We start from the raw sequence: 27,510 nt of genomic DNA, 5'->3' as shown, positions 1-27,510 counted from the left end.
TATTATTTTGTATTAAAACAACAATGTCTAATGTAGTAAATTATCATTGTAAAGAATCTTTCTAATAATAATTTTTGACCTCCCCTCGTGATCACGAACTTTGCAATAAAATCTAATCGATGCTCTTGTTCCACCTTAAAGTAAAAAAACAACTCTCTAACAATATCGATAGCCTATTTTTATTAAACCAAGGTTTTTTCTCCCCAGCTTGAGATAACCTACTCACCTGAACTGTAAGTTCCTTGTTCTATTGAGCAGATCCGCGTGCCCTGAAGAGTATTGTTCAATGACATCTTTTACGTCGTAAGGCTTCAGCGCCTCCCTAAATCTCTTGCGTGCGAGAAAATACTTGAGCTACACGGAACATATAAAAAACAACACACAAACATGTAAGGTAAGCAGCCAAAAAACATTCTTTGATGGGTTTTAAGGGGACTTAAGAAAATCTGATCGTAGATTTACAAATGTGTTTCCGGGACCACAGCTCTTCCTAATAGCAAGTTTCGTTTGACATTAACGTGCACCTCTATACAACATCTACTGGTTCGGTTGTTATTAAAATATGTACACGTCGTATAATTTTCATAGCCAATTCAATGATGTGGTTGTGGGTGTGATATGATTTGATGATTCGTGTTTGATAGTGTTAGTGTAATTTTAAATTTTGTAATCCTAAATATCATGCATTATGGAAAACAAGGCATCGCTACATTGGTTTCCCAGCCGGCTAATTCGTTTCTATCTTATGAAAGAAACATGCTATTTTTTTTGTTTATTGTATAGATTTTAAGAGAAAAATTATTGCCAATTTCGCGCTTCAATGCAAAAGCATCTTTAATAAAAACGATCATTTTTGAAAAAAATCTATAGAGTGAAGTAGTGTATTTTTTAGTGTTTTGAGTGTGTGATTAGTAAGAAAATATATATATAGGTACTAATCTTATATATTATAATTTTTTATATATAAAATATAGCAGGTTAGTGATGATAGTTTTTAAAGAGTGGCTCATGCTCACAACGACCGCTTGGTTAGAGTACACGCATAGCCCATTCCGCAAATAAGTGTCTGCGAGCGATACATCCATTTTGTTTTAGTAAATAGGTAATTCGAAGACGTCGATATAGATTATTAATATTAATAAAAAAATGTGCAAAATAATTTTCTTATACTATCTATCTATGATTAAAAATAATTTCAAGACAAGAGTGAATTTACTATTTTTTAGTTATAACTAAAAATGTTTTTTAGTAGTTTTTCATAAAGAAAAATATAAATAAATTAAGTAATATAGTATCATTTAATAAATTTAAATTTATATACGTAATCTCATTATAAAATACTTCCAAGAGAATATAAACAAGATTTAAAGCTAGTTAAAACTATATATGTAGTAGCAAAGTCAATAAGATCAAATCAACTCAAATTGCATTCTTTATTATAAGAGAAAACTGGCAAAATTATCCACAAGAAAAAATACAGTAATGAACCTAGACATATAATTTACGTAGCGGACCTAATTATCGGCAAAAATAAAGCATCTGGGAATAACATCTTGTTAATCGGTTAATGATCTCAGTTATCCTTCAGAATATTTGGATAGGTTTTTACATACAAATATATGTTACAACCTGCTAAATTTTTGTATTATGTTAGGCAATAACAGACAATACGTTTTTAAAGAGACTTGGAAAAAAATGTTGTGGATATTTTAATGTATCCACTATATAGTCCAGACCTTGCTCACTAATACTTTATTGATTTAGAAACATATTTATGATGTAAATTTAGTTTTAAACTCTTGACAATACCCATTAGATTAGTTTTTCACTAACAAATTCTACAGCTACTAAAAAAATGTAAAAAAGAAATGGAAGAAGTATTGTTAGGAATTTACTGAATTGCAGAATATGTCAAAAATTAATAATATAAAAAATACTGTGATTTATCAAGGCCATATAAAAAGACAAAATTGTTAAATCTTGATTGGAACTATATATAGTATAAACTATTAATTTTTTTGTAGATTTAACTTTACTCTCTTAATTGTGCAAATTTATCAGTTTAAAACTCCTGCACAAAACAGCTAAGATTTTTTTTCGTAAACATGTTCAGGAATTTTCTATGAAGGAATACTTTAGCTACTATAAATATAAAAGAAATGTAATATTTATAATTTTTCAGGAAATTAGCATACCTTTTTTAATCCTAAAAACTAGCAAAATTAGGTTTTTGAAAAAAACGCTTATATCAGTTTTAAAATATTTTAATAGGGGAATCCTTTAGCTACTAAAAACAACATTTAAAATCAATTCCACTAAGTGCTGCTTACAATTTATTGAACTATAATTATAAATCGACTGAAAGATGCTAGAGTTAAAAAATAAAAAGCGAATTGAGTTCCACAATGGCAATATAAGGAGACTCAGAAAAAGCGTTGAATCTTATTGGGATCTTGCTCCTTTAAACTACCATTTGTTTAAAGCTATAAAAACTCATTTAATGATGTAAATTTATCAAATATAAACTCTTTACAATAAGAAGTCAAAAAATAAATCACATATTCACCAAAAAGATCGAAGAAGGTAATCGATCAAAATGAAACGTACGTTATCCATTCCACTAAGAACTGCTTACAATTTATTAATTAAAAATAAGCAATATATAGAAATATGTCTAATATATAAAACTGTTGCTTCCTGCGACGTTTTAGTACTTTCCCATTTAATTTACAGTGTAATTTTACTAGTTTTGGACTCTTGCAAAAATCAACTGTCAGTTTTATACTAATAAGTCTAATTAAAGCTTCATGATAGAAATCCATTTGCTATCAAAAAAATAAAAGAGGGTAACAGATCATAATGTAATATATATATTCGATATGTCAGACAGAAAAGTGCGTTCCACAATATTATAAAGAGACTTAATTAAAATTGGGACGTTTATGTGCAACCACTATATACTCTGATCCTTGCCTCTTTAGATTATATTTTTAAAAAAAAATTTCAATGCAAAAAATTGCGAAATTGAGCTTCTGGTAAAAACGCATATATCAGTTTTTCACTAACAAGCTTAAAAAAAATCATAGAGAAATCTTTTAGCTACTAAAATAATGTAAGAAGATGATTACATTTATAATCAATTCCACTTAGTACTGCTTATAATTTACTAAACAGTATTAATAAATGGACAGGAAGATGCCAGAGTTGATAAATAGGAATAAATAAATTTTGGAAATACTTCAAAATTTATTTCTTTAGAGTTTGTCAGAATTTTAATTTCAGAGTTATGTTAATTCTGATAAGTTCAAGATATTCTTATGAGAAAAAAATTATATCGAGCAGAAAAATAGAATAAGGTAATGGATCAAAATGCAAATTTTTCATTAAGTACTTATCACAATTTATATACTGATCTAAAAAAAGCATTTTAGAGGAATATTTCAAAAATGTGTTACACCATGACAATATAAGGAGTCTGAACATTTGCTATTTGATCATTTTATAGCTTTGCAAATTTTTTTATAGTATAAATTTATCAGATTTATAATAATACTTTTAAGGAAAATAAATTTTAGCTACTTCAGAATAAAATAATTAAAATACCCAAAAAATGTAAATCCATTATCTCAAACATTTAATGGAAAAAGCTAATTCATTTAGTTAAAATTCGAGCTTTCGGTAAACAGTAAACAAAGCGAAATTTCTTTAACATAAAATCACTCGTTATCCACTCATCGAATTTTTGCTCGTTTCGCATTTATAATGCAAATTAAGCTCTTGTCTTTCCTATCAAAAATAAATAATTCAATTAAAAATTTTGCGCGAAGTTAAGCGATTAATTGGACGAACTCTAAAGTACAACATTATAAATCCGTCGACGTCTTCTCGTTACTTCTAATCAGACAGGTGTTAGTCAATCAAGAAAAATAAACATAGAATAACAGGTGATCGTTCGCTGATAGTATTTGGTAGCAAATAAGGTTTTCACTACGCTTTCCAATTACGAACAGACCGTTCATTATCAACAATAATTTTTAAAGGTATATGAAAATTTTGTTCGATTGTACCTAGTTTGTACATTTTTCACTCTGCCCAGCAAATCTACATGCCCGGCCGAGTATTGTTCGATGACGTCCTTAACGTCGTAAGGCTTTAGCGCTTCCTTAAACTTGCGCCTCGCAACAAAATACTTCATCTGCAGAAAGGGTAAAACGGCACCGATAAAATTATAAAAAAATAATCGAAATTAACATTACACCCGATGTATCATATTTATGTTATATACTTACGTGTGTTCCAGTTAAATTTAACTGTGTATTTTTTGTTGTATTAATTGCAAAATCGCCTCAGTTTAATATGAGACGTTTTGTTTTAAAAGTAAAGCTTTCAAACCCAAACGTATGTACATGTTTTATCATGAGGATGATGATGATGTTTCATTTTATCGGTTAGATTAATGTAAATGTTAGAAATGATTCCTATATTGTATGGATATTTATATACCTCAAGTATTTCAAGTCGTTTTCGTTTGTGAAATTGCATACTTATTTATCCAAATCGTCCAATTTTATCAGTATCGACGATTATTTAAGCAAATAAAAATAATCCTGAAAACGTGTTCGCAGGCACTGATCGTTTGGTGAAAATGCGGAAACATCACGAATTACAGTGTGCGATCGTATCCGATGTCGGTTGCCGACAGACACGAAACGATTCGATCATAAGCTATCAATTTTCAATTCAGGGACTGTAAAACGAAGACCGTTTTAACTAGCCTTATTTTAGTTTGAGAGATTGTGAGCGAATTGTTACCATAGTATAACCAAAATGTGAATAATAACACTGTACAACAAGCTTATGCCACAAATACAAGACACATAATATATTATAATACATAATTCAAGGGTCGGAAAATTGTATTAATTAGTCGTAAGAAAATAACTGCATTCTATTTTTTTTGTTTCGATTGTACTATATTATTTAAAATGAAAAAAAGCTCAAAACATAACTTTTAGCGTAAGTAAAATTAAACGTATAGTTCAAAGGTAATTAAAAAAAATTGCAATGCTTCTATTTTAAATAAAAAAAATTTGACAGTAAATTTTAATAGCTTTATCCAGACTATAAAAAAAGTTGCGCTCGTTATCTATTCTCAAGGTGATACATATTTAATAATAAATGATTTATAGCGCATACATTAATCCGTTAAATGGTCTCCCACGGTGTTTTATTTTTAACATTTTTTTTTCTTTAACGGTTAAAGCGCTTTTATCGCGGGTCAAATTTACCTTTTATGATTAAAATGTGCGTCAATCCTTTTAATTGTAAAAAGGTAGTGTTTCAGTTGGTTTAATGCTTCATACAAAATTTATAGTCTTCTCATTGTGGAAATTTTTATTATACATTATTTTTTAGCAGTTTGTTATTTATTTATCAAAGCGTGTATTTTAAAATTGTAAAGCGCCCTTTTTACAGTTTATGACCGATACAAATTTCTTAGAGCTTATTTAAATATATGTTTTTCCAGCCTTTATCATTTTATTAATTTCATTAGCATAAAATGTTGCAGGTTTTGATTCAAAATATTCCGATAGTCTATTTTTCACATTTTTTTCCGTCTAGGAAGTTATAAACGGTAGTTAGAAGAAGGTGAATGAGATCCTTGATTTTATCAAGAGTCAATTTCGTCACACGAGGACGAGATTGTCGTGTTGTAGAACTATTTGACTATTGTTGATAAGTACAGGCCTATTTATTTATATTTCCTCGTATAAGCGATCCAGCTACTTATAACATAAGCTTGCAGCTATTGTTTGGCCAAATTTGAAAGTTTCATAATGCACGTTCTCTTTGCAATCGTAACATGCACACAGAATATTTTTTTGAAGTGAGCTCAAGCTTTGAGGTAGGTTTTTCTACTTGACCTTTGAATATACACTGTATTCTCCAACGATTGTTGTCTTACAATACTCATTTTAATCTCCAGTTATTAAATAGTCAAGAAAAGGCGACTAGCTTCAAGATCCAGAAGCTCTTGGATTTGCAGATATGCGTTGGCTTGTTTTATTTGCTCAATTCGTATGGAATGTATACACATTATCTCCAAACCTTCCATTTTTTTTATGTGTCTATGCACTGTTGAATCGAACTGGTTTAGTATCGATTGCTTCCATTCCTGCATCCAGAACATCATCGTCTAGCTTTGATGGTCTCCCACATCTAGGATTGATATCGTAATTTTCCCTTTTTTAAGAGTTTCATATAAAATGCAATTTTGTATTAATTGTTCATTTGGTAAAAATTCTGCTATCGTAATTTTTGCGGCGCAATTTTTTTTAAATATCAGAATATGAAATCCAGAAATGCACCATATAACATATAATGAAATATATACTCATTAAAAAAAAGACATTCATTTTAAGATTGCCTAATATATTATTAATAATGATTTTTTAAAGCAAAACGTATTCGCTACAAAATTTTTGCCTAGTAATTACAACTATTTTTATATAATATTAAAATTATAATTTAGTGTTATTGTTACTATACATATAGCACAAAGCTCGGGTGTATTGCAGTATATCATTTTTTTTGTGATTTTGTAAAATAATTAATATATCTTGATTTTGTAGCAAAAACTTTGTTGTATGGTGTGATAGGATCATAAAAAGCTACATAGACACCCATTTATTAAAAATGATTATTATTTCATCTCAGTGAAAGATTATAATTCTAAATTTAGATTGCAATTTCACAAGAAAACGATTTATTACATTATTTGAATTATTTTATACGAATCCCTAAGTGCAAACGATATTTATAATAATTATCATATCTTGTAAGTATTGATTGAATTTGAACTGAAAAATTGAAATGGCGAATGAATGTGTCACATCAAGACTCAGATTTATAGATTTAAACTAACAGAAAGTATCGTTTCAAATAAGTATCATACTTCATATTTTAGTTTTTAGTAATATTTTAATAATTAACAAGTATGATGACTCACCTTTCTAATAAACCGTATAGCTCCTTTGTGTTGGTTCGTTAACGTTATGCATCGTGGCTCATCTTCTTCATCTAAACACAAAATACAATATTTATTATATTATCTATATTTTACATACATACATATAGATGTACACAACTTATATGTATATGTGATATGAAATGATATTTTGTGTATAGTGTGTTTATGTTATGTAAATAATGTACATTTCTGTGTTTTGTGTTTTCTTGTTAATGTGATCGATAGACAAGGTGAAACGATTTTTTTTATATAAAACTATACAAATTTCAATCCTAGATTTCTAATGAATTATTTTGTATATATTCAAAACATAAAATAAGCCAAGAGTTTGTATCTATAAATTTTGCATAAGTCTATAAATAATTAGATTTGATAAATAAGAAACACACTATGTACACAAATTATCAATAAATACAAGACTGCGAAAAGTGCGCGTGCTCGAAATTATCGCAGTCTCAAAATAATAATGAACAAATAAATATACATAAAGAAAGAAGTAAATCAATAATATTACTAACATACGAGGCTTCACTACTACATGCAATATATAATTGAACATTCTACTGATCTATTTACACAATAAATATCGTAATAATAGACAATTATTGTTTACCTTCGTGATATAATACAATTTTAAACATTGCCGTGTTCTTGACGTTCGGAAAAATATAATACAATATTATATACAATTATAATATAAAATATTTCTCAGAAACACCTGTACATGTAAAAAAAGTTCAGAGTGAACGAATTAAGGTGGAGTGCTCTCAACGTTGAGTAACGTTCTTGTGCTTTAACTAAAATTAAAGCTCGCTAGAGCTTTTCGCGTGTTATATGGTGTTGCATATTTATGGAGAACTTTGAATGGATTGCTATGATTATTTTGGAGCGAAGCTTAAGAATGTGCTCGCAAGTGAGTGAATTGTTACATATTATCAAACAGAATAAAAAAATGGTTACGTTGCCAAGAAGTTTCCCCGAAATCAACAAGTTGCTCATGTTACATATTCAACGTCACATTTTATATTACAAAATAGATATAATCGTTTATAATGCTAGTACATAAGTATATTTAAAAAATGCGTACATTCAAGATTATACATATTAATCAAACACACGATCTCCAAGGATCAATCTAGTCAACCAACGAACCCATTAACGTCCGACTCGCACACATTTATGTACGTAATTTATTGATCCTCAGCCATATTGTGGGTAGTCGAGGTTAAAACAATCTTTTACGGTCAAGCTAACTGCCGAAACAATAACAGCGACAATGCAAATGTCGAATTTACCATCTTTGAGCGTCACACCTTGAACATTCAGTAACCAGCGTCACCATTCAGAGCAGCTTCCAGGTGTTTGTTCACATTTACTTGAGTAAACATCACTCAATAGAACCCTAGTGAATGACAGCGTTCATTATAGCGTTCTTTTAAATGTCAACTAGATATTAAAAAATGCATGAAGTTTAGCGGGTGTTATCGAAACGGTGGAGAGCGGTTAGTAAATGCCTTAAATCGATAGAGCATAATCAATAATTTATTTTATTTTAATACTTTAAGATAAAGTAAAATATTTTTATTCAGAATTCGGCCCTGCACTTATATTTGCTTATCAATTTCAATGTTTATTTATTTTAAACATTTAAAGTTGAGTGGAGTTCGTTGATTATATTAAATACTCTAAGCCACAAATAAAACTGTGGAGGGGTCAATTTATTTACTATGGCCAAAAACTAGACGGCACGCTGGCAGCACTGACATGACGGTGGCGTAGTATCATAATTTTTTAATAACATGTAACTTGTAACATATTCAATACACTACTAATGCAGCGGCGCAATCTGTGTTTTAATGACACCCGTCACCATCCATCCAGTAAAAAAACAGCAGCTCAGATAGTAAGTAATCCGAAAAAATATGGGATATGTTTTTAAAATGTGTTGATTTAAACTAAATTATATATGTTATGCTGATTTTATTCGACCAAACAGTGCACAAAGCTTAGGAAAGCAAGTTTACAATGGCCACGCAGATTTTCGGTAAGAAAAAAATACTTTAAAAAATGCACTAAGAACATTTATGATTTAGAAACACACTCATGTACGTAATAATATTTTAATTCGTACCCTTCTCTCATAATCAGCAAGTGACCACAATGGTTTTGTTAACAAAGAGTCACCCGGGAAACATACTTTTCCGTCAATAGAGGGGTTGTAAATTAAACATTGGGGTAATTTAACAGTACGGCCATAAGTTTAAATCAATATTTTTCTTGATTCGTCAAGCTTCTTCCTAGGAAACTATCTGATTCATTGTCTTTATAGACTGATCTGGATTTTATTTTTTTCTTTGATGTTTAGCCATGGCATATCAAAGTAAATTGCTAATTAAGCTTTATTGTTATCTGAAAGAAATTAATTAATAAGTGGGCTTTTGACAAGGACATCGAAATTCGAGAAACAATTTAAATTCTTTCTATATTGCAATAATATTTGTGGCAAGACTTACAAAATGCTTGTCTTTAATATAGGAAATGTTTTTCACATATTCCTTCAGTGATTTACTTCATGAATTATTCTATCATGCTTAAGATGATACCTCTATATGAGCGATTTTGGTAAATATCATTTTCTCTATCCAAGTGCCTTTTTATTATGTACTGTTTGTTATGTATAGCCATGTTTCCATTTATTTAAATCACTTAAAGATGCTGTGAACTCCAGAATTTCCTCCAGCAACGCATAAAAAATTCATGTCAATTTTAACAAAAACCAGGTTTTTAAAAGCTAGAATTGTACGTTGCTATCTTGAGTTATATATTATTTCAATATATGTATGCATTTTCTTGGTTTGTATTGGCTATATTGCTTATAATTTTTAACGGTAGTATTTTTCTGTATTTATTTTTTCGTTAAATACCTTCCGGTTTAAATTTTTTAAGCTTGCGCAATAATTCAGTGGCAGCCATTATGAGCTGGTCCGATTCATTCCGTGTTGTGATTTTATGGCTTTATAATATTTTTAATACATATACTTCCAAGGACGTCCTGGTTTTACATAATCTGTGAGTTAATAGTTCCAAAACTAAGTCTGAACCATTAATCTTGGTTGCTTTATTTACAATTCTAAAGCAGAACATGTCAATATTTTGTTAAAAAGTTAATGATTTAATCCAATTGACATTGATATCTCCTAGGTTGTACAACACAACTTAATTCTGATCAATTATAAAAATTGCATTAGTATTAGGATAATCTGTAACATATGTAAGTAAGTCATTATATACTGAGTTCATCGGTATATACTATTATACAATTTAGAAAAATATATTTTTCTTTAAGTGATCCTTCAGTTGCGATTAGATGAAACGATTTGCTCTGTTTTAGAATATTTGTAAATTAATATCACTTGAAGTCTGTGGATGTGGTTTAGTCTTAGATTAATAAGAATATCATGTTTATATATGTTACAGTGAATTTGTATTTTTCAATAAAGTTATATTTTCACTAGTATAAATATAATTTTATTAAATGTTTTACAGAAATGATATGAATACATGTTTACATGATATATTTATACTAGTGAAAGTTAAATTTAACTGGTAGGTGCTATTAAAAATATTAGACAGTTGCGAAACACCCAATTGTTGTTTAAACCTGAACCTTACCAAACTTAACTTGTCCTAATCAAAGTTCAAAAACTATAATTAGTTTAAAATTATAATTGATCAGTAAAACTGTATTAGTTTAAACGGATGATTTCCACATGATCAAGATTCACAGAATTGTGTCGTCAAATCATTTGGCAAAATAATACAATATTCAAAATAAATTAAAATAAACTCATACTAAACTTAAGTATATAATTAGTTTAAGAACTTTCATTAGCTCAAGTTGGGTTTGCTTATATTTTCATAACGGCGAGACATCATCGCGCAGTGAATAAATACTGTTTTACTGATATTAAGCAGTGAATTTAAAAAATCATTGCTTATTACATTTAACTGGTCTATTTAGTAAAATTATGTTACTAGTGAGAATATAACTTCACTGAAAAATACACATTCATTGTGACATATGCATCGTCGAAGCTTATGAATTCAGACGTGACTTCACTGCAACGCTAGTGAAAATATAACTTCACTGGTAATACACAATTGGAGATTGCAATAATACCGGGATTTTCAATATTTATTAATAATTTTGATTTTCAATAACGGTATAACTAAAAGAAAAAACAGTAATTTTTTTTGTTTATTAATTGGTAATAAAAAAGACTAAAAAAATATCCATTCATTCAAAGTCTAACTGAATGCTTTATTGATAAGTTTATGCTATAATATATTGTTGAATCTTAACACATGCTTATAAATTTTGTGAAAAGTTTCGAAATTCAAGATTCGGAACACTTTCTTTGAAGATATTGAATAAAGATGTTGTAAATATTGTCGTATCCATATTTTTTAGGGAAATTAAATAAACAAGCAGGTCAAATTTCGACCAAAGTAACTGACATTCATGATCAATTATCTGTATATCTTAATACATATTTTGTGTTTTAAACAATAAGAAGCTTTTAAACAATCTTCCTTACATTCAGATACTTCTAAAAATACTTCATACGCATATTTTATTTATTATTATAATTATAAATATATATTATAATGTACTTCATATATTAATAAAATACAATTTGATAATATAATATTAGATAAAATATTTTTTTTTATAATTTAAAAAAAAAAAAATTAGAATTTTTATTCGGTACTACCGGTATTTTATTTTTTAACGCCGGTAGTACTGAAGCTTAATTTTTGTCTTAATACAGGTGTTACCGGTATCGTTATTACCAGTATACACACCTAACCTAACCTCGACTTAAAAAATGTTATGTATTTTTCAAAAATGAAATTGAACCAAAGCGAAAAAATATTTTTCCAAAAGCTAGTCGTGTATATCAAATCAACGAATCGCGCTATAAAGCAATCATAAAACAATACAAAATGCATGTGATGTAGGTAACGGATTTATTGCCGTCCGTATGCAAATTTGCGGGTTTGTCCGTTCATACCGTGCATTATTACGCATCCAATGAAAAATGAATGGTTCGCGTTCGACACGTGCCATAGGTTCACACAAACAAAAGTCCAGCGGTTCCCAAACGTGCAAGCCGTGCCCGGAAGCCTCACCGTCGCGGTTTCTCAATTATTTAAATTAACTCGCTTTCTGGGGCTAGCGCTAAATCAAAGGGCGATTCTGTTGAATTTTGCACGACGAACGAATCGCCAACGGTTCCAAAACGGTGGTGCGCGTCTATACGCGTACACATGAAAATAATGGTGTATAACGCAGACGGTAAGCTTTCCGTTTTTAATCATAAAAATAAAAATATACTATATAGTGATTTAAGGCCGCTTCACACGCGCACAGTGAATGTGAATATTTCGCAAAGCCGCACACCACCGTCACAAATGGTGTCGAACAACACAGAGATCGTATTTATGTTTTATTTTAATTAAAATAAATTATTTTTGGTGTTCAATGGGTTAAATGTTTTATTTATGATGTATTATGTGTTATAATAGTAGTATTTTTTTTAGTAAATATTTAATTTTGCGACATTTCATTATTTATTAGTATAATGATAAAATAATCAATGATACAAATAATTTCATATGAATAATAATCTAACATAAAAGTTATAAAAAATCATATAAATTAAATACAAAACTTAACCAAAATATAAAACTTACTGTTTAGTATGTAGTTATTATTAAAAAAACAATGCTACCAAATCTTTTCACCATGTAAGATTTTGATCCCTAACTTTTAATTAATTATTTTAAAATAGTGGAGCAACCAAATAAATGTGTTATATCATAATAATTCAAGATATAATAGATGTAATAATATAAAATACTCCTAAATTTCGTTTGTGGATCTTTCATGAATATGAGATAAATTTAAATAAACTTACTGTAGGGACCACCCGTAATTGTTGCGTTTTAATTAGTTGTTTAAAAATCTCATTGATTTATAATTTAATCTTCCATTGCAACATAACAAGATGTGTAAGATCAAAGTAAACACAATTAACTACTACCAAGTAAGTAGTGAGACTAAGAACTAAAATCATTACTATTAATAATAAACTGTTATTAATGACAAAAAAATTGTAAACAAATTTTTGTCATTCCCATTGAAGACACTCAGATAAGAAACCGTTACGAAGGTGTTCGTGCCATATGTTTGAAAATATGCATACTTTCTCGGAAGATCGAAAGTATTTGAATGACCAACATTGTTTTGCGATTTTCTATTACTTAAACCGGCCGGCGCAGCGGTTATATCTTTGCTCCGGTGATCAAGGATAAGAAGAAATTACGCATGGGAACCAACAGAATGCAAAAAAATTAAGGGCTATTATTATTTTTTGAAAACAAAAAAGTTTTTTTTTTATATTGTTTTTGTAAAGTAGCAACAGTTATTAATGATAATTGTCTTACGATTCATGTATGAATACGAGAACTTGAATTTCTTTAAAATTATACTTTTATCCATATTTTCTTTGCCTCATTAATTCTATTTTTTTTTAATCTTCCGCTGTAACAGGCATAAGCCCAATGCGTTACAACGGGGAAAATATGTATCAACTGAATAAGTCAATCAGATATAATGAATACCGACTGAAAGTTTGTAATCAGTGACATCTATATTATTAATTATAAATTATTATGTGCTTTACAATTTATAATCAATAGATGTTACTGCAGCTGGGGCGCATTTTTTATAAATAAAAATTAGAGTTACTAGTCTGAGACGTTACGGACTACGCTATTTCGTCCTTAAATGCCTGTAAGTGTTTTTCTTTAGCATAGTACCCAATTTATCATAAATATATTTAATAGTTGTATTATATTTCAATAATATACTATCATTAAATCGAAAAAATATCGAAATACTTTATTGTATTACATACATCTTTCAAATTTATTAATAATTTGAGAAGTGAAGACCATATTCTCATTTCTCGAGAAATGAAAACCAGTAAAAAATCAGAATGCCAACATACAACCACGTTAACATAATCAAAACCAACTAGTAAGTAATACAACGCAACTGAGCTTAATTTTTTCAAATAATTCAATTCAAAGATTTGGAAAATTTCTAAAAAATATATAATAATCAGCAAATATGATCTCTCAGATACGAGTTGAATTTAAATACACCAAGGTTTACGTGATTTAGATATTAGTAATCGATTTATAGCACTGTTTTATCATGAAATATTAGGAGAGACCCCAAAAGTATAAATCGCCATAGACGTTTTATGAAGCAATCGTCAAGATGAAAGAAGTAGAAATCATTACTATCATAGAAACAGCTTTCTTCAAACAATAAACATTAATCATTGTTCAATATTTTATTGATAAAGGTTTAAAATGTTATTACAACTACTAATGCACAATGTAACTCATTTTTTTAAAATTATTCATCACCATATTTATATGTGAGATTAGGAAAATCAAGGGAAACCAAATTCGCGATGATCGGTCAGAACTATAAGTTTATAATTATCACTAATTCTAATCTATTTTGGATATGAATTTTTGTCTTTCAGGTATTTATAAATCACTACTAGTCTATCGTGCTGGTAATTTATTGATTTGTATGTCTCGAATTTACTTAAAATTAATGACGGTGTAACATAATGTCTGTTCATTAATAGTGCTAGCAAAACTTATTGCTACACGTTACATCATTATTGCACAAATTAAATATTTATTTTTGACTGTGTATTTTAAAAATAATTTATTAATGTAAATCACAATTTTTTTTACAGTTATAAAGATAAAACTCACTAGGGGTTGAAAAATAAATTAACAGATTTATTTTGTGCACCCTCTGAATTATTAATTCATTGAAAAGAACCATAAGTGATCTATCATAAACTGGGTAGTAGGTTTTGCTCAAAATATGGTTAAGGAATGTTTTTGAGATACGTATTTTTGTTTTATTCCCATGAGAGTGATTTTTAGGTACGCGGAGTGCGACTTGCCACTACCCTCCCCCTCTTCTATTTCAGATATATCCTATTTGTCTCCTTAAATTAATTAGTGGTGTTTAGGACTAGCAAAAAAATTGTGCAGGGCATTTGCGACAGTTCAAGTAGGAGGTCAGGCCTAGTTTTGGTCGAGGCAGTATATCAAGCGAAAACTCGACGGTGTAAGAATCGTAGTTGCCAATAGGTGAAACTATTGAGTCTTATGCAACTATTGAACGAGAGCTGGATGCTTAAAGCCTATTTAACCTAAGAAATCAAATTTAGAACTTACAAAAATGACTTCATTATACTGTTTAATAGTAATAACTAGCCAGAGAGCTTTACAAATTCATTTATTATTTTATAATAAGTAAAGATTTTTTGTTTATTATTAAAATTTCAGAATATAAGAGAATCCGAAAATACATTACTAAAAAATATACTTTAACACTTTACCGACCGGCAGTTTCACTGCCAGACTTACGCTAAATACCGGCACCTTTTCGCAAAACTTCGCGAATTTTACCTTTTTTTATTTAAATTTATGTATCTTTTGATACGATCCGAATATTTCGTTGAATTTTTCTAGACATGTTATAAATGTATCAATGCATCAATTCAAGTTATTATTAGATGGTTCTCAACATGTGGTTCGCCGGAAATAAAAAATAATTATTACTTTTCCTGATTATTAGATTTTTAAAATGATTATCTTGATTTTAAAATTATAAAAACGAATAACCTAGAAATTTTAATAAAAATAATTTAAATTTAGTTAACCAGCGGTTCTCAAACTTTTTTAAATTTGTAAAAACTTTTTTCAAACAAACTTTTCTTTTGTATTGTGACATTTTTACTAATACGAGTTTACTGATGTATAATTCATTTGCAATAAAATATTCACTAACCGTTGTAATTCACTCCATCGTAATGTGAAATTTTCCAGGCACATACACACATAATTTACATTGTCTTTCACGTGTAAATCACTTTTCACAATAACTAGTTATATAATGAAAGTTTAAAGTGTCTCGATTTTTTACTGTTTTTCACAATTGCAACAATATTACGTTTATATTTGGTTTCAAATATTCGTAATTTTGCATTTTTTAGATATTCTGGTAAAACCCGATTCTTCCTTATGGTACCACAGATGCTATTTTTTTTCATATATATTTTTTTTTGCTATTTCAACACTTATAATATTCGTCCATATAAAGATGATGCCATTTGTATTTATTGTCTGATGTTAGATGTGATATTGAATCTTGTAACGAAATTCTAGGTCCTTAATATATATTTAAAATTTTGATATGTATCCTGACACTAATTCACATACCATTCTTATCACTATACCGTACTTTGTGAGCTTACTGGGGTTGTATACGTGAAAATTTAATCTTCCACACCATGGGATCATACCCTCATCCAGAGATGTGTTTTGGCTTGGTTTGTACATCTTTTTTAATCTTTCGGAGAAATAATCAATTATTTTTTGTACTTTGAACAGTAATCCTACATTATCAGGAACATTTTCATTATTGGAAAAACGCAGGTAACGTAATATTTGATAAAACCTATTTCTACTCATGGTTTTTGTAAATATCAAGGTTCCTATTAGTGGATTTATTGTCTAATACAGGTGTAATGAGCCTTTTTTTACCAGGCCCATTAGCAATATCAACTCAAACCAATTTTTTAATTCTGGTACCGTTACATCCACCCATTTTTTAGATTTTATTTGCAGTTTGTATCTGTTGATGTGTTGATTATGGTGTCTATTCGTTTATTCTGCAATAACGGGAAACAAGTCATCTTCAATAAAGTTTTGTGTCTTGTAAAGTGTCTTCTAAGTATTTTTCTTGTTCATCTTCCTCATTGCTCATGAGCATCATAGCATGTGGACGATTTCTTTCATGAACAGAGGAGTCTGAATCACTATCACTATTATTTTTATTGTCACTTGGAATATCTATATATATTTAACACTATATTAAATAACATAAACTGTAATTATTTTCTCGTAGATTCTACACTCGTATCTAACTAAAAAACTATGTTTTATAAACAGTTCGTAATATATTTCGAATATTCACTCGAGCACACGAAAACCAGATGCACTTCACACGATAGTATAACTTAAACTTAATTCTTATCCATAAGTTTTTATGTGTATCGTGCTAATAATTCAAAAATAATTACTCGAAAAAATTCCCACTTTCTAAAATAATGTGTCACTGAGATTCGGTATTTCCAGTAAGCCAGTATTATCTGAAGGGAGATAATATTTACTCACAAAAAATATGTTGGAATTTCCTTATAGCAGGATAGAAAAAAATACAATAGAATCTTACTAATCTGACAATCTTGAGATTCTCAGTAATCCAATACTATCTAATGGTTAATGATATGATAAATTTTTAGTGTCTTGTACTTTTTATATATGTACATCGTATTTTTTAATTTTATGTAATTTGACTTTATTTCTAAATAAACCCATTTACCCAATAAATTATTTTTAAATATACATATTTATATGTTTGTGTATAAAATATCATATTTTTTCTTTTTTTACACCGTCCGAAAAAAAAGTGTGCTGGATAAAAGTTTTTAGAAATTTGAAAAAGTTTGAGAACCGCTGGTTACCTCAATTTTAATTATATTTATTTTAATTCCTAGATTACTTGCTTTTATAATTTTAAAATCATCAATCAATTTTAAAATCTAATAATAAGGAAATGTAATAATTAATTTCTATTTCCGGCGAACCACATGTTGAGAACCACTTAATAATGGCTTGAATTTATGCATTGTTACATTTATAACATGTCTAGAAAAATTTGTTGAAATATTCGGACCACATCAAAAGATACATAAGTTTGTCTGGTAGTGAAACTGCCTGATGAAAGAAATATAAAATATATTTATAAAACCTTCGCATTTGTCCAAATATAATTAAAAAAAAAAAAAAATTAAAATAAAATGAAAATTCATACATTTATTTAGTCATCTCTTAAAACAAAAGCAAATAAAACACTAAACATATATTTTTAATTTGACATGGAAACGAAAACATACACAGGACGCCAATTGGCGTCTGCGGTGTTTAACTTTCGGCACACTCAGGACGCCAATTGGCGTGAGCGGTAGATAAAGTGTTAATATTTAAGCATTTTTTAAAGACCGAAATGAAAATGCTCTAATTATAACTTCTAAGCGTTATTGCAATATTATTTTACCACTAGCTTCTAACAACATTTTATGTGTGTACTTTTCAGAGATTTTTAGAGGATATAATTTATAGAAATTCAGTATTAATTTCACCTTTTTTTTGCGATCTAAAGCATACGTGTGTTAAAGAAAATATGGACCCGACATATGAGTCAGAAAACGTTATTAGAACAATCAAACCTCAAGATAAATCGAATTTTACTAAATACCCGAGATCACTCAGAAATAGAAATCGTCACAGATATTCTTAAATGTAAGAAAGTACGTTTACGCGGCATTCCTTAAAATGTCGCAGCGTACATTTTAAAGACAACACAAAGGTTGACACTTGAGCAATATATATCCTTATGCGTGGTTACTAATTTACACTCGGGACAAAAAAACATTATTGACATTCATTTTCATAATAAAATAAACAAATTTCTAGTTTGCCACGTTTTATGAATACACATATGTCAGATGATAAGTGCGTACACAAGAGAACAGCAATCAGCCCGAATAAACCCGCTCATCATTTATTTAAGCCGTTCATATTAATCACATAAAAGGGTTTGCAATAATTCGGATTTGAACACAATTATTTCGAGCGGCCCCTTTCGGTCTAGTTGCTAAGCGAATTTTTTGAGATGTTGCAGAGCTCCAATTAAGTTATAACTTAAGAAATAATTCTGGAATTAGCTTGGCAGTACTCAGACTAAGTACTTAAAGATTGGAGTAAAGTCAAATAGTTTTAAATTATGTGTAATTTTATTTTTAAGTTATGTATTTGTCTATAAGTTTACAAAATATATTAAGTAATTAGAGGAGGCGTGGGGGGTAATTATAGCCATATTTTATATTAAATATATGGTATAATATATTTTAAGTGCTTTTTTATATATTTTTTGTATTATCAGGATATAACACATTTATAGGGATACTCTAGTTTATTGATTATGTATATAAATATATGTATATACATATATGTGAAATCTAAATAATATATATTTTATTTTTACAGTAATAAAAGGAATGTTTACGACGTTTTAGAAATTTTGTTTTGTTTTGATAAAATGAATTTCTCTAATAAAACGAATAAGAAAATGTGCCCTTTTAATTTTAATATTTATAGTTTTATGATTTATTTTCTGTTGTTTCGTTATATGCAGTTACAATAGTTTCGCGCCGGTTAGCCCAACTGCTAATGTCACTAGCGACAACCCAAGTAGGTGGTCATGCTTAGCTCAAATTGGACTAGAAACCCATGCCCCCTGTAGGATTATATTAATTCGTGATGGACATAAATGTTTTCCTATCTTTTCAAAGGTAATGAAATTATTTCCTCTTAGAAGAACTGCATTTTTTTTATTGTTTAAGCATTGGTATTTCTTGCAAATGAAGCTGTTAATAATTTTTTTATTAGGCATGTTTTTGGATACGTAGAGCAAGACCGACCTTCCTATCTCTCATATAAATCCTTAATTATTTTTCAAAATTAATTTTTAAGCCTAGAAAACTTTCACAACAGTCCAGGTAGGAGGTCATGCTTATTGAAATTACGATATGCGGTACGATGATAAAAACACATAGTGATTTAAAACATAATTATAATTAAAAATATGAAAATAGGAGAGACACGAATCACCTAAATAGGTGTAATACACAACCATAAGAACTGCAACAACTTCCCAAATATGAACGAGAGATATTGAGCAATCATATTGAGCAAAAGTACGCCGTATTAAGCATGCGGGCGGCCATTGTCAGAGAAGAGTTAGCAAATGCTTCAGTTGTAGCCTTTATGAGCAAGAACAGAGGACGCGACCGAGAACTATAAGCGTTCTCGATGGCTCAGATTTTGAGCTGCTCAAGCACCGGATGGTTGTCAACTATAATTCTGAGCAATTTACACATGTATAAATTTTTATTTTTCACTGTAAAGTGATAATGCGTTACAACTGCAATATACAGTTTGAATTTTCAGTGCTTTTTAAACGTCACACTTAGATGTTAGGAGTATTCCACCGGCATTGATAACATTAGTAAAAGCCTGCTTTTATTAAGAATTGAGATTTTTATGCAGATTGAGGGACTCTAAAATCGACTGTACTCTCTCGAATTTTTTTAAGTCGTCCGTATATAATAAAAAAAATAGAGCGATTCATTATTTATATATATAATTAATAAATAATAGCAACAGCAATGGACTCAAATTGGATTATTGTAGTACTCCAGTAAAGGTATTTTATTTTTCTATCGTTCAAGTAATTTTAAAATAAATAAAGAACATCCGAATATTGATAATTTATCTAACGCTTTTTTAAAATCTGTGTATATATCGTCTACCAGCACATCAGTCTTTGTAAACATTTATTTATACAACTACAAAGTAAAATAAAGCAAAATGTATAGAATTCCTAAAATTTTGTAAACATCCCTTGTGATAGTTATAACTAAATTTTACTTATTCATCGAATCGTTTAATTTCACTACCATCGGTGAGCAATATAACGTTAATATTTAACATCGGCGCAATTACACCGCGACGTATGCGCAAGTTTGGGTGCGAATTCCGTTTTCGAGACCTTCGGCTCTGAATGAATATTAATTCGGCCGTTTGTTACGTATGTACAAAGCTCACGCGCGGGGTCGTAAGTTAAACCTGAGGTGTAATTACAGGCACGACGCGGGCCGTAACCGTAAATAGTTGACGAGTCCTGCCCGCCTCCATTCAACGCCACGTATGGGAAAAAAGTAAGTATAAAATTCGGTAGAGAATCAAACGACTCCTCGGCGTCGAGACCATTTGTTGTTCAGCAGCAGTGGTGGACAGCCATACACTACAAGCTCAGGATGGGTTTTGTTTTTGTTTTGTTTTCCTATGCGCCACTACGGTTAATCTACAAAGGAACTGCAATTTTTTTTGAACACAATTCAGCGCGAAACGGGAGTTTATTAAAAAAAAAAAACAGACCGAATAACCGCATATCCAATATGGAAAAATCATAAAAAATATATTGAAAGCGTAATCAAAAAACATTTGATGAATGTATGTAGTACATATGAAAAAATACATACACCCACATCCATTAAGCTCGATTACGCTATAAATTCGCATAAAGTCTCAAACGATCCATAAAATAAAGGTTAACCGCAATTTTTTATACGCGTGCCCAGGTAATTTGCTTAAAAAAATGCTACCATGAATACATCGGCGCTTATTGCGTATATGAAGATTTGATAATGAAACGACGAAAATTTATATACATAGATTAACTGGTGCTTTCGTTTTATATGTGTTCACCAGTAATAAGATATTGGATGTGCGGTGAGGCCCGTCGATAAAAGATCAATCGCGCGACACGCGAATTAGCTTATGTTTAGGGGTTGAACGGTGCTATTATTACATAGGGTTAAAGTCGTACTTTCGGGGTAGAAGAAGAGCGACCCGTGATGATCGTTGCGCAGAAGGCCGACGAGGGCCAGAGGTACTGCGGTGGCGCCTCCGAGGCGCTGAGCTACGTTGGGGCCCGCGGCTTCGGCCGGTCCCCCAGAGGAGCACCCGGTGGCCCATGCGCCCCATGCCCCTGCCAACTCGATGGCGCTTAGCCCCTCTATAACCCCGCCGATAAGAAATTATAATATACTATTCATATAATTAATAACACAATTAAAATGTAAAATATTGAGTACACCTGCATAGGTGAAAGTGGGCCGTTATTGCTAATGACCACTATATTGTACGGCCGCGTAAATGGCTGACGGAAAAGCGTGAAAGAGCGTAATTTAAAAAATTTCCGGCACGACGCTGTCGAGAAATTTTCAGATGTTTTTGATAGATGGCCCTCCTACGGCTGAAGCCTCATTTAACTTCACTTTTTTCTTTAATCCACCCCATACCTTCCAACAAAGTTTACAGTCAAAAGTTAAAAATCCCGCGACGACAAATTACACAATTTGTCTTTTTTTCATCGACTATAAATCATATAATATTGGAAAGCTTACGAATTGTAATTTTAAATTAAAAAATATATTTGCTTTCTCTTAAAAATAAATAAATATTAAAAGTCTCGAATTCAAAATAAACGCCTTACTGTAGTCATGCTCAAATTAGTATTGAAGCTTTATGTTTAAAATCGCGAATAAAAAATAACGGCAAAAATGTCGGGACCACCCTTGATCGTTGCCTGCAAAATAGTCAGTTTATAGTAAAATAAATAATTAATAATTTTATATTAATATTTTTGGGTGCTAATTCCGTTTTCAGACGATAGACACTGTCATCATCGTTGGTATCAGGAAAGTTCACCGACTGGTAAATTTATTGAATGATTTATTTATTAAAAACCATGCAACGTCAGTTAAACTTATTTCATTTTTAAATTTCTCATTATATTCGTCAAATACATATGAAGTTTCATAACCATAAAGGGCGTGACTTCGCAGCCAGAAAGACGCAGATGTAAACTAGTTTAGTATTTATTGCGTTATGTTCCAAGGACGCCATTTCAGTTTTATCCAGAGGGGAGGGGCAAAATTTGGTATATAAACAAAATTGTGCCTTATAGGAGAGCGGAAAAAACAATTATTACTTCTCAGAAGTCAAAAATCCACGTCAAAAGCAATAAAATCGTGCGTTCTCCGTCCGTAGTAATATTGGTAAGGATAGCTATCATATTTTTAAGATCGAAGTGCAGACGAACTATAGAGCAATATGCGAGATGCGACGTTTGCCTGTACTTCTTTCACTTATTTTGAACTTGACCTGATTTTTCAATTTTTTTTAGCATTTAATGAAATTTATAAAACTATAATTAGTGTCAGAACTTTCATTTGGTTTTATGTTGGTTATTTTTGGGTTTAATCAGCAAATGCACGTTTCACAAAATATAATTTCACAAGTCAGTTAAATTATATTTTCGCTCGTATAAATATATATCTACTAGTGAAAATGTATTTGAACTTCACTAGCAAAATATAACTACATTTGTATGTAAATGTATATATAACTACATATGTTTTTACCTGCCAGATAAATTAGCTAGTCAGTGGTCGTTTTTTTAATATTTTGATTTCAATAAGAGTCATATTTCATTAAATGACATGCATTTTTCTGGCCAAATTTAACCTCCCTTCAAATAAAATAAAATTATGTCACTGTTAAAACAATGTAATTAGTAAATTGTAATTTAAAAAAGAAAAAAACAAGGCATTTTGCAATCATTGCAATAAAATGTTGAGCTGCAAAGGATCGTCTAGAAGCAATCTCCATAATCATCTCAAAACAATGCATAAAATAATAACTGACAAACAAGAAACATCTAGACGATAAGACATTTTTAATTTCGTAAAAAAGAGCAGCTTAAAAGAAATTATAGCAAAATTGGCTACATTAGATGGAATTTCCATTAACACAATAACAACGAGCGCCTTTATACGAGAATCTATACAACAACGAGGATATTCATTACCAAAAAACAAATCTCAGGTAATGGAGCTCATTTACACATTTTATGGCAACGCCAAACGGGAAACAATAGATTAATTGGATCACAGTAAAAAGGATGGAAAAAATTCTCTATAACATCAGACGAGTGGACTAGCAAAAAAAAATCGAAAATATTTAAATATTAACATAAGTGTATTTATATATGTAAATACATATACACACAAACCAAAACAACAATTTTATATGCAAATTTTTATCTGTCGCTGCCAGAATGTCAGCTATCGAGCGGCGGACATTCTGGCAACGACGGTTATGAACAAGGGACACAATCGCGATTATTTGCATTTGTCCATATGCATATGTTTTGCAACGAAAACATCTTATTTTTTTCCATTATTAGGGTAAAGAAAACATATTTTCGACCTAGGATCACGTGTATAGGAAATCCATCTTCCCCTATTTGATGACTGAAAAAGTCCTTAATAGTCCAAGTACTACATAAATATGTATTATGTGATTAACATGGTTAGGTTTTTTTGGGAATGGTAGAAAAAGTTGTTTAGAGTCAAAGATGACAAGATGAAAAAATTGAAAAAAAGCGACATAGCCCAGCAAAAATAAAACAATTAAAGATTAATTAATTGCCGAATTACAATTATAAACATTAGTAAGGAAATTCATATTATGCAAAATTTGAGGCATAAAACGAGTAGCAGCCAAACTTGTTTTAAAACTGTTGAACTTAAAACAAGAAAAGAATCGTGGAGGAACAGCTGAACAATTAGTGAATAAAATCATAAACGAATCATATATTTATATATGTAAAGCTATGAAAAGAAGCGCTCTGAAGAGCCATGATTAAAAAAGCATGACAAGTTTGATCGATTGGCATATTTATTTGCGCTGTAAAATACACTGGTTGACGCGACTCGAGAGAATCATATCCCAGCATACCTTGTATTTGATAATATTTTTTTCTCACTTCTGAGAAACCTTTTATTGACTAATTATATTTAATAAGTAAATCGGTTGCATTATTTGGCAACCAGACTGAAGAAGTATGCTCGGAGATACTGCACACTGAGTGATTATACAAGTCACACAGTACCATTGCGCTCATTAATTGATGCGCGTATCGCAAGACAAATCCCAACACCGTTAAAGATTTATTGCATATGTTTTATATATGTTGATAGAATCTGTGCGTTAAAGCATATTGTTATCCATTTTGTAATGAATTTCTTTAATGTTAAATGAAAATCTTTTAGCGGCTAACCACACAAATAATTTTTTTACAATTTTAATGGAATATATTTTTAGGATATTTTAAGATCATCAGCGAATTGTAAGAACTTGGAATAACTTTATTAATATATTATTAATAAACAGAAAAAATATTAATTGACTGTAATTAAAACTTTGAGAAATTTGTGTGTAGACGATTTGTTTTGTCTTATTGAACATATTGAATACGTTTTTAAAAGTATGATTAAAAAAAATATTAATTGTATAGAAAAAGTCAAATTTACTATTTTTTGAGATCAGGGTACGACAAACTATATCAAAAGCTTTTGTAAAATTAGCATATATAACATCTATTTGATTGTTTCTATTAAGATTTTTCTTCAAGAAATTGAAAAAAACCAGAGCAGATTCTTTGCTACTGATCTTGCTACAAGAAAACTATGCTATTAATCAATCAACTATTAATGTTTATATTATTTTGGTTGATGCTGGTAAACTCGATACTGAACTATATTTTTTTTGTTATACGTCTGTTTCTATTTTTATTTATGGAAGGCACTGTTATAATTTTCAATACATAAGTATTATATAAGTATAATTCACAAAGATTTTTATACTACCCGGTCGAATAGTCAATAAGAAGTATTTACGTGAAATAATCCGAATTAACGACTTAAAATATGGGAAAACAATCCTTTGATTTTGCACCACGATAATGCACCGACTAATATTTTACGCCTAATTCGTAAACGTTTTGTTATAAGCTACCGTATTTAGTATAGAAGTACGGATACTTCAAGTCTTAATTTTTAAAGACATATTTTTAGCGCTACAATAAATAATTTAATTTGAAATCGAGACTTTTAAGCACATTAAAAAATTGTTTCTAGTATGAACGAACTTGTAAAAAGATATAATATCTTTCAAAAAAATTTCAAGAGACATTTAAAAATATTTTTTGTTGCTTTAAAATCACGAAGTAATAGCTGTAATTTTGATGTAGTTAATACAAATTTAAAAGATGCAGAAAAATAATTCTCTTTATATTTTTTGCTCCTAACCTAAGCAATGAGATTAAAATGTCACATATTTATAGTACTACTGTAATTGTAACACATATTTGTCCCGTTTTTTGGCTTGGTAAAGTTGATTTTTACTATATTTTTTACAACCAAAAAGAGGCATTGCGAAATTGTGCTGTATTTGAAGACAATGCTGTAGATCAGAAATTCACAATTTAGATCAATTAGAACAAGTTCATAAATTTAAAAATTAAATCAATAACTTAGAACAAGTTCATAACTTAAAAAAATTGGAACAAATCAAATTTTTATTTAAAATCAGATATACTCTGAGAAATTAGGTTAAAAAATAAAATAAGATTTATTATTGGGGATTATTTGCCAAAAATAATCAAAATTGCAAATATGTACATAATTGTTTAATTACAAATACTAAAAAACGAAACAAATATATGTTACAATAATGTATTATAAATTGTAGTTAATTTTATATGAAGAAAATCCAATCGTTTGTTTCAACTAGGAAATTTTAGGGAACAAGAAGATTCTTGTTTTAACATAGATCATCAAGAAAGCCATTAATTTAAGGGCACAATCATCAGTAAGGATAATGGCATGTCAGGAGAACTTTTGTGTGGACTCGACGAGATAAATTTCTATTGTAAGCATCAAGACTATATTTCAAGTGCATCTTAACTCGACCAGTCATCGTCCACATCCCTACAAATAGCCTAATCACCAAAACGAGCATCTTAATCCCTACCAAACCGATTAATCATTCGTCTCCCAGATGCGCACAGAAACCACCGATTCACGATCATAAACGCGCCGAACCGTACCGATCGGCCCTTTGGGCATCGTTCAGATCCTTAATGCGTCTACCCTTACAACTATCCGCAAAAATATAGTGCACATAACAATATAATCGATATGTGACGATTTATTCGCACGATGGCACTAGAACCGTGATTGATCGACGAAAATATTCACAAAAAATTTAATCTTAAAAAAATATACTGAACTTTTTCTCTGAAGTTTACATATATAACATATGTGTAATAAACATATTTATAGGATATCTATAAATATATAAAATTATTTAATCGATAATTTTGGGCCATCTAATTTCATTAAAATAATTAAAATTTATATTAGCTCAATGTATAAATGTAATTTTATCGTATTAAAATATTTCTAGCACAAAATATTGTAATATATTATAACACAACAAACATTAAACAACGATAAACAGATAACGATACACACCAATAGTCATAATTAAATAATTACAAGAAGCAATATATATATTTTTCAATAAAAAAAAAATGATATAGTTATAACCGCAAAAAATCAACATCAAGGCACATTGTATATATGAAAAATATGATACTTTTCGTCGCAAATGCACTCACCTGGAAACTTTTTTGTGAAAAAATAGTTTATGTATGATGTATGTGATGTGTATGTTACTCTAACAGCGTCATGTTGTGAATAATATTTTTTTTC

General features: G+C 29.6%; 1 protein-coding gene across 20 annotated transcripts in view; it reads right to left on the bottom strand.

Annotated features, from left to right (window-relative positions):
• Positions 1-27,510, bottom strand: part of LOC148231492 (potassium voltage-gated channel subfamily KQT member 1-like) — a 337,496-nt gene that overhangs the window by 32,962 nt on the left and 277,024 nt on the right. For 14 of the 20 annotated variants that reach the window (XM_088193257.1, XM_088193262.1, XM_088193261.1 and 11 more), the window contains 2 exons: positions 7,010-7,080; positions 4,068-4,195 (listed from right to left, as the gene is read on the bottom strand). In XM_088193257.1, the coding sequence (XP_088049383.1) occupies positions 4,068-4,195; positions 7,010-7,080 (199 nt within the window). Of the gene's footprint in view, positions 1-226; positions 355-4,067; positions 4,196-5,225; positions 6,012-6,071; positions 7,081-27,510 lie in introns of those variants that run through there. The other 6 variants (XM_088193260.1, XM_088193263.1, XM_088193265.1 and 3 more) reach the window with 3 other exon arrangements.

Source organism: Plectrocnemia conspersa, unplaced genomic scaffold (genome assembly GCF_051122295.1).
Source record: "Plectrocnemia conspersa isolate PC_06_02 unplaced genomic scaffold, ASM5112229v1 ptg000009l, whole genome shotgun sequence".
Lineage (NCBI taxonomy): Eukaryota > Metazoa > Arthropoda > Insecta > Trichoptera > Polycentropodidae > Plectrocnemia > Plectrocnemia conspersa.
Note: the sequence above shows the minus strand (reverse complement) of the source record. Positions and strands in the feature narration are given on the sequence as shown.